Genomic DNA, 8,910 nt, shown 5'->3' on the forward strand with positions numbered 1-8,910 from the left:
CTCCTTCCTTCCCAGCTGGCCAAGAAAGCCCAAAGCAAGTGGGGAGGGGGTTGGGCTCCCAGGCCTCCGGCCAGAGAGGGGAAGTGACTCGCCTGCAGTCACAAAACCGCGGGACCAGGCTGGGCCAGCTTGGACTGCTCCGCAGCTCTACCCGGGGAGCAAGGATTCGCACCCTACCACCGCCAAGCCTCTTCCACTCCGGGTCTTGAACGCCACCTGCTGGCGAGCGCCGGGCGGCACTTGCCAGAAACACCGCTATCTTCCCTCCCCAGAGCCAGGCAGTCAGAACACACCAATGGTGAGAGAGTATTTATTTCTCTATGTGCCCAGGAGGCTGGCCCCTAAACTTAAATATCGAGCAAGGAGCCTTGGCCCTCCTGGCCATGGGTGCAGGAATGGGTCCCAAAGCCCTTGTCTAGGGCAGTGGAACCCAGGGACCAGAGGTGGGATGCCCCTGAGCCAGCAGCTGCCAACAGCAGCAAAAGATGAAGAGATAGGAGCCAGGCACTCATCCCAATCCCAGAGATGCCAAGGGGAGGGCAAGATGCTTTGGACCCCACTGCCAGACTGAAGGTTGGCCAAGCTGAGGTGCACACATGTGGGAGAAGTGGAGGTCCAGTGCCATGGGCAGAGGCTGTAGTCCAGGTACCGGCCCCAGTGCCAGCTAACCCAAGACAGGAGAGGGAGGATAGGCAGTTTAACCTCCGAAGGGCCCAAGCCTTGCCCTCCCGTGAGGTGAAGTGGTATGGGGGAAAGCAGGCACTATAGTCTGAGTACTTGCTGAGGGGTGAGTTTCTGAGCCTTTTGCATGGGTGCATGCTCCCCACCCCTCTAGCTCTTCAGAGGCTGATGTGGAAGGCATCCTGCAGCCACTGGTCTCGGGCGTTGTGCGTTTGAGGCACAGTGAGGGGTGGCGGGTCCGGGGGCAGACTGGCATCAGGAGGCTCGTCGTCATCAGATAGGCCAGCGTCAGGTGGGTAGGAACTGTCTGAGTGCAGGGAGGATGACAGGTCCTGGCATAGGCTCAAGTCTTGACACAGGTGCTTGTAGTCCTGGATCGACTCATACAGGCCCCATAGCTGGCACAGCAGTGACATGTCCAGCTGCCGCAGGCCCACCTACAAAAGACTGAGAGTGGGCTGGGGTTGGGGTCCAAGCCACCCTCAGCCTACGCCACAGCACTAGCCAATCTTCCCGCACCCTTCTAAGCGGAGGTTTTTGTGGACATCGGGTGCCACCTGCAAGCTTTGGATCTTTAGGCAAATCACTAACCCTAATCGGCAAAATTGAGACAACATTCACCTAGTAGAGTAGAATGAAATAACACAAGTAAAGCATTTAAAAATACGTGGTAACTATTGCCATAAACGGTAACTGATTATTGTTATAATTTCCTCTGACCTAACCAGCTTCTACAGATCCTCTAGACCCAGACCACGCTTTGCCTCTGCTGTCTGTCACGCCTCGGGACCCTCAAGCTCGGCAGCAGCCACCCCCTCCCCTGTCCCCCAACGCCTAGCTGACTCGGGTCCTGCCACTCACCATCTCCTTGCGCAGTGCCGCTAGAGCCGAGTCGAGGTTGACAGGGCGACGCAGGCCAGGGGGACCTGCGGCAGTTCCCGAGTTGGCGGCGCCGGCGGCATAGCGGGGCCCGTCCGGAACGCGGGCGGCGCGGCTCAGCTCATCGTGGATGCGGCTGCGCTGGCTGTAGACGCGCTCCAGCTCCCGCCACGAGCCTCCGCTCGCATTGAGAAGACCGCTGAGGCCGCGCGGTAGCGGCGGGAGACCAGCCAGGGCGCAGCCCGCGCCGCCCGGCGCCTCGGTCGAGGGCAGCCCATTCATGGCTGGGCCGGCACAGAGGATGATGCAGCCTCCTTCCCTCCGATGTTCTAACGGGGCCGCCGCCCGCAGGCCCCGCACCCCGAGGCCCCGCCAGCAGAGCCCAGCCGCCGCCCGCAGGCCGCGCTTTGTTCCTAACCGGACTTCTCCGACTCCGCCCCCTGCCCCACCCCCTCCATGTAGGCGGGGCCTCTCTTAAAAGGGCAAGGGCTGTGGGACCACGCTGCCTAGGTCGCGGAAAGCAGAGAAAACGGACTCTGCCACCAACAGACAGGGGTGGAGGTGGGAGGTGGGGTGGGGGTGGTGGAGGGGGGAATAGGGGCAAGAAGCGGAGGGTGCAGTTCCTTCGCGGTTCTCTCTTCCCCACAACACTCTTGTTTAATTATCCTGCTCAATTATAACTCTCAAGGAAAAGGATTTGAAGACGGAGTGGGGGTGGTCAGGAGACTGGGGTTAAGCCCGTACTTGGTCCCTACTGTGCAACCTGGCACTATCAGTGTCTCAGTACCTGGTCTGGGCCTGAGGTGGGATAGAATGATGGTATCAGGATGTTTATGGAAGGAGAAGCTACCAAGGGGATTGGAACCCCAAATCTCACTCAGGGTAGGGAATGAGCACTGGATGGCTGAGGAGGCTGCAGGGGTGCCACAGAGATTGATGCCTCTTGTTCCTGCTTTTGAGGAGGCTGTGGTCTCCTCAGAAAAAAGTATCACATAGTCCTCTCCCTCCCAGCCTCATCCTCTGAGTGGGGGAACTGAGTGGAAACAAGCCCAACTCATTTCTCCTGGCATCAAGGAGAGCAGACTGTGATAGTATGAGGCCAAAAGTAGGAAAAAGACGAATGGAGTTGGGATTAGCATGCACACTCAGAACCAAGAAAAGAACAAACTACACACAACAAAACAGCTGTTTTTCTAGAGGGTTTTTCTCAGGAGGGGTCTTTTAGTGTTGCAGCTGCTGAAGGCTGCGTAGGGCTTCAGCACAAGCCCGGATAAGGCTGCACAGCTGGATGCTAGTCTCCAGGGAGGTGCTAGAGCCCAGCTCAGCTGAGGCCCAGGTCAGCTTCTGCAGGAGGGCCTCCTGTGTGCAGGCCAGGACATCTGCATTTGGAGGCAGAGCAGGAGGGGGTGGCCCCTGGACTGCCTTGAGCCCTGCTGCAGCTCCCTCACAGTGCTCTGGACGGGGTACTGGGGGCTGAGGAGTAGGCCGAGAGCCCAAGGGGGGCTCCGACGCAGAGGCAAGCTGGTGCTCCCGAGCCTGGGAGAGGGCAGCCTGGGCATTCAGAGCTAAAAAAGGAAAAAGCCAGTGGAATGGTCAGGATACCTGGCCCATCGCCACCTCCCTACTCGTCACTGTTCTGCTCTTTCTATACTTGAAATGTTTTCCCTGCCTCTGTATAAGGTAACTCACACGTTTTCTTCTTTGTATCAGAGTTATTTATGCTCTTGCTTTCTCTCTCTCATCAGGACTACGCCTAATTGAGCTCAGACTCTCCCATGGTGTCTGGCACACAGTAGGTGCTCAGTGCTCTTACTGAATGAATGGTCCTTTCTAGAGCTGAAAGGACAAAGCACCTTACTCCCGCCCCACCCACAAATACCACTGTCACCTCCCAGGCCTACTGTTCCTGAGCCTCTATCACCCCACTTTTTCACCAAGCACACTCAACCCCTCACCCGGATTATCTTTATCCACGTCTGAGTCGAGCTCCTGACAAGCCACGCAGTAGATTTTCCGCTGTTTGTCTTGGAGGAGGATCGTCTAGGGGCCAGAAAGCACACGGGACAGAGGTGAGACGCCGGGTGATGGGGTCCAGAGGGAGAGCTGGGGAAGGGCCGTGCGGCCTGATCCGTGGCCCCACCCTTGATCCCACGTCCCGAGTCTCTCTCCTCACCCCGCAGTCCGCGCACGTTTCGCCCAGCATGCGGTAACCACGCAGCAGGTAGTCGCCCATCAGCCGGGAGATGCGATCCTGCCGCTCTCGCCGCGCTTGCAGCACCTTAGTCTCCGCTTCGGTCGGGGGCTCCCAAGAGAAATCGTCGACTTCTAGGGGAAGAGAGGCACAAGAGGCTGTGGGTCTTGCCGAAGCAGGCTGCCTCCCGTATCCGGCAGCCACAGGCCTCCGCAGCCCAAGTTCTTACCAGCGCCGTTCAGGGCCATGTTGCCGTTGTCGCCGCTAGGCTCACCGGAAGTGACGCACAAGCAGCGCGTCTTCCACTTGACCCTGCCCCCTCCACGTTGAGCCGAGGATGAGGGCGGAAATGACACTCGCTGTGCTCCTCAGACTTCGCGATGCCCAGAGTGGGGCGTGTCGGCCGCAGGCTGGACCCTTTCTCGTTAGCACCTCCCTCGGTCCCTCTATGGGAACCCGTGGACAAAAACTTTCGACTGGCAAAAAAAAAAAAAAAAAAAGATGCCACAACAACAACAACAAAAAAAACCCCACAAACTTTCGACTGACGGGGCCTCGGGAGGAGAGTCTTTGTCATAATGCCGCTCAGGTCGCAGGACCCGGAAGTAGCTGCGCAGGGTCGCCCTTCCTGCTCTCCGCGGTTGGAGGGGACCTCTTGGCTTTAGGAATCTCCGCTGGCCTCTGCCTTCCTTGCGGTTTCTCTTTCCGCACCGGCAGGACCCAGGTAAGGCGGGGCAGTGGCATCATCACAACAACACCTTTGATAATAACCGCCCCTTACATACGCTTGAAGCCTCCTCAGGCCTTCAGTGCTTCTCATTTCAACTAGCTAGTCAGGCCAGGCGGCGATCGTTCTTGCTTTTCACACCTCTCAGCCTATTTCAAGACCCCCTTTCCTTCCGCGTGTTCGGTGTCCTAGCCTGCCCACCCCCTACCCCACCAAGGCCTGGGACTGATGCAAAGTCAGCCTCTAAGCAGACTTTTCTTTTTGTTCTGTATTGTGGAAGTTCGAACCTTCAAAAAGCCAGCTGACTAGGGGGAAGGCGGGGTGGGGGGGTGGGGTGTAAATTGCTGTACTGGGCATGCGCAGTTCCGATTCCAGCCCCTGCTGAATAATACGTTCTGGAGGGTGGAAATGAGAGACTTACTACACATGCCTGTGACCGTTATGCCCTCGTTGGGTGGGTTGCTGTTAAAATAACTAGTGCTCCCTGAATATTGGCCTTGGTGGTATTTATCCCCTCTTTGTTCTTTTTCCATACACAAACTCTCCCTTAATAGGTTTGGAGAAGCCAGGTGGAGTAGGCAGCAGTCCCCAGATGCGCAGCGTGCAGTGCCTCAAGGCTGTACACCAGGACAGTGGAGAAGGAGCTAGGACTTAGACTCCCATATCTCATCCGCAACCCTCTTCTTTGACCGGCAGCACATGCTTTCACAGTCTTATCTGAAAATAGAATGCCCTCCTCCTGGCCCCATCTTCCTCCTATGTAGACTCTTTGGAACTTCCATTTTCTGACCCTTGCTGCCTCCTGCTTACTTGGAGAGTCCTGTGCCCCTCTTCACTCTACCAGCAGACTCTTGGGTAGCAGTGTACCTGACTCAGGGCCTGACCCCAGGTCAGTTCTGCCAAACTGACTAGAGGGACTCTTGGATTCTAGTCTGTATGTACAGACCCTCCAGGTCCTTACTATCTTCAACTCCCAGCCCCATCCTGAAGCCCTCAGTGCACCCTTCTGTGTCATCATAATGGCCAATATCCACTCAACAGCTTATCCTGCCTGACACTAATTAAGATCCTTATATTCATCTTCCTCCTTAATCCCTTTCATTTATTCCTCATGACAACTACTCTTCTCTGGGTGGAAAGGTAGCACCTTGCTGTCCAGGTCTGCCCCATTGTAACAACCAATACTAAGACTCATCCTGGGAGTACAGAAGTTTCCACTTTCTTTCAGACAGCATTTACAGAGATGCACATACACACTAAAAAAGGATGGAGGGAAATTCACTATTGCTATGGACAAAAAACAGATGAATAATTAGAACTTTGCTGGCTCACTTGGGAGGTGAGGGGCAGGGCATGTGATGCTAGGCAAGGAAGAATGGCAACAGCTGGGCCATCTTACAGCTCAGCCCTCCCTGTAGTCTATCATGCCAATCTTATATCTATTCCAAGATGACAGTAAAAGGTCTGTTTTTCCCCCCCAGTGGGTCCTGGCTGCTATAAGGGAGCTTTGTCCCTCTTAGGGAGATTTCCTTGAGACAAACTCCCATAGGAAACCATAGATGAGGTATTGGTTACTCTTTGGGCTCTTATTGTCTTAGTTTGGGTTTATAGCGCTGCTACAGGTGACCCCAAGATGTCTAGATAAATTCTTGTGATCAGTTCCACTGCCCTAGAAAACTCTCCTAGCCCTTCTACTAAAACAAGGCAATGAAAACAACAACGAGGCATCACCTCACATCTGTCAGAATGGCCATCATTAAAAAGTCCACAAATGATAAATGCTGGAGAGTGTATGGAAAAAAAGAGAACCCTCCTACACTGCTGGTAGGAATGTAGTTTGGTGCAGCCATTATGGAAAATAGTATGGAGATTCCTCAAAAAACTAAAAATAGATTTACCATATGATCCAGCAATCCCACTCCTGGGCATATATCCAGAGAGAACTCTAATTTGAAAAGATACATGCACTCCACTGCTTATAGCAGCCTTATATACAATAGCCAAGATATGGAAGCAACCTAAATGTCCATCAATGGATGACTGGATAAAGAAATTGTGGTATATTTATATAACGGAATACTACTCAGCCACAAAAAAGAATAAAATAATGCCATTTGCAGCAAGTGGGTGGACCTAGAGATTGTCATTCTTTTTTTTAACTTCTTTTTATTGAGTTATAGTCATTTTATAATGTTGTGTCAAATTTAGAGACTGTCATTCTAAGTGAAGTAAGCCAGAAAGAGAAAGAAAAATACCATCTGATATCACTCATATGTGGAATCTAAAAAAAAGAGAAAAAGAGGACACTAATGAACTCCTCTACAAAACAGAAACAAAATCACAGACATAGTAAACAATCTTATGGTTGCCGGGGGAAAGGGGATGGGAAGGGATAAATTTGGGAGTTTGAGATTTGCAAATGTTAGCCACTATATAGAAAAATAGATTTAAAAAAGGAGGGGAGGGTATAGTTCAAGTGGTAGAGTGCATGCTTATCATGCATGAGGTCCAGGAGTCAACTCCCAGTAGCTCCTCTAAAAATAAATAAACCTAATTACCTCCCGCAGCAAAATAAAAAAGAGAGACAATGAGAGAGAGAAAATAGATTAAAAAACAAATTTCTTCTGTATAGCACAGGGAACTACATTCAGTATCTTGGCAATAACCATCAATAAAAAATATGAAAACAAATGTATGTATGCATATGCATGACTAGGACATTGTGCTGTACACCAGAAGTTGATACATTGTAACTGGCTATATTGCAATTAAAAAAAAATGAGTTGTTATTATGACAGTGGGACAGAAATACCCTCTATCAAGGTAGTCTCCTTTAAAAGAAAAGTCACAGCTGTTCAAGTCAAGCCCAAGTCCTGACAGACATCTATATAACACTCCACCCAACAACAGCAGAAGTTATATTCTTCTCAAATATGCATGGAGCATTCTCCAGGATAGACCATATATTAGACCATAAAACAGTCTCAATACATTTAAAAGGGTTGAAATCATACAAAGTGTGTTCTCAGGCTGTAGTGGAATGAAATTAGCAATCAATAATAGAAGGAAATTTGGAAAATTCACAAATACATGGAAGTTAAACAACATCATCTTAAATAATTAATGGATCACAGAAGAAGTCACACAGGAAATTAGAAACTACTTTGAGATTAATGAAGATGAAAACACAACATACCAAAATTTGTGAGATGCAGCCAAAGAAGTGCTTAGAGGGAAATTTATAGTTGCATATTCTTATGTTTAAAAGGAAAAAAGTCTCAAATCACCTAATCTTCCACCTTAAGAAACTAGAAAAATAAAAGTAAGCTAAACTCAAAGCAAGTAGAAGGAAGGCTAGAATAAAGATTAGAGAAAATCAACTCACCCACAAGTTAGTTCTTTAAATTGCCAAATCTTTAGTTAGACTGACCAACTCAAACCCAGGTCAGCTGAACAGTACGAATTTGCAGCCCGAGCTGGAAAGCAATGTGGCTGTGGTTGCTGAGTCAAGGAGTCCCCAAATGTGAGACAGATATCAGTACTCTGCCACCCAATAGAGGGCTTTAGATGGCAATGTTCTCAGCTAACTGTGGAAACAAATCATGACTGATCAAACCATCTAGAGCTCTTACACAGATGCCCCTGCTAAGGGCTCATTCTCTGATAAGATTATAGGGATCAAGCTGTTGATAGAGCCTCCACTGCCCAGACTGTCTCCATTTATGTCTGGATCCATCATCATACAGATATGGCAACATGTCTACCATCACAGAATGGGCACAAAGTAAAGGACTCTACACTTCTGATGCAGAGGCCACAACTCCATGCAAGATTTGTGATTTCTGCCAAAAGTTCATCTGTTTGTCCTGCAATGAAGGAGACCACAGTGTATGTGGTGTTGCCCCTGCCTGCTCTTGAGAGATTGACTGCATGGGACCTTTGACTCCTTGGGGCTATGGCTGGTGTCTTACACTTTCTGAGGGTACAATGGTGCTGTTCCAGGCCAACCAGCCAACTTTGATAACACGATTGTGGTTCTTGAGACTAATCTGTGTATTGTTTTTGGCTTTCTGGACCAATGGTCTAACAATAGTGCATCTTTTATCTCAAAAGCCACTCAATATGATAATCTAGGTATTTGGTGGTCCTTCCATGCTCCCTATCATCCATTATCATGGTGATCCTCAAAAATTAACTCAAAGAAATTTCTGACTCTCCCTCCAGGTCCCCACACCTCCATATGGCAGTTCAGTCACTGAATGTGGCTGTCTCCAGGATGGGACCATCTCCCCTAGGCTGTGTCCTTTGTAATGATCAAGATGAGAGGGGTAGGGTTTACATAGACCAGTTTTGAAAATTTAGGGTTCCACACTCACTATTCCTAGACATAATGCTTCTTTCTTTCCCTTAACAGCAACCCCAGGCCAGCCTG

At 50.6% G+C, this 8,910-nt stretch overlaps 2 protein-coding genes across 2 annotated transcripts; both read right to left on the reverse strand.

Annotated features, from left to right (window-relative positions):
- Positions 1 to 296: 296 nt before the first annotated feature.
- Positions 297 to 2,720, reverse strand: FAM89B (family with sequence similarity 89 member B). Its single transcript, XM_010957136.3, has 2 exons — positions 1,543 to 2,720; positions 297 to 1,118 (listed from the first exon to the last, which is right to left on the reverse strand). Exons 1-2 carry the CDS (start codon positions 1,840 to 1,842, stop codon positions 840 to 842), a joined length of 579 nt encoding a protein of 192 aa, XP_010955438.2. The 5' UTR covers positions 1,843 to 2,720; the 3' UTR covers positions 297 to 839.
- A 26-nt stretch (positions 2,721 to 2,746) lies between these two features.
- On the reverse strand, positions 2,747 to 4,203 carry ZNRD2 (zinc ribbon domain containing 2). Its single transcript, XM_010957135.3, has 4 exons — positions 3,981 to 4,203; positions 3,734 to 3,885; positions 3,516 to 3,600; positions 2,747 to 3,125 (listed from the first exon to the last, which is right to left on the reverse strand). Exons 1-4 carry the CDS (start codon positions 3,997 to 3,999, stop codon positions 2,782 to 2,784), a joined length of 600 nt encoding a protein of 199 aa, XP_010955437.1. The 5' UTR covers positions 4,000 to 4,203; the 3' UTR covers positions 2,747 to 2,781.
- Positions 4,204 to 8,910: the final 4,707 nt, after the last annotated feature.

This window comes from Camelus bactrianus, chromosome 10 (assembly GCF_048773025.1).
Source record: "Camelus bactrianus isolate YW-2024 breed Bactrian camel chromosome 10, ASM4877302v1, whole genome shotgun sequence".
In the NCBI taxonomy this organism is placed as follows: Eukaryota; Metazoa; Chordata; class Mammalia; order Artiodactyla; family Camelidae; genus Camelus; species Camelus bactrianus.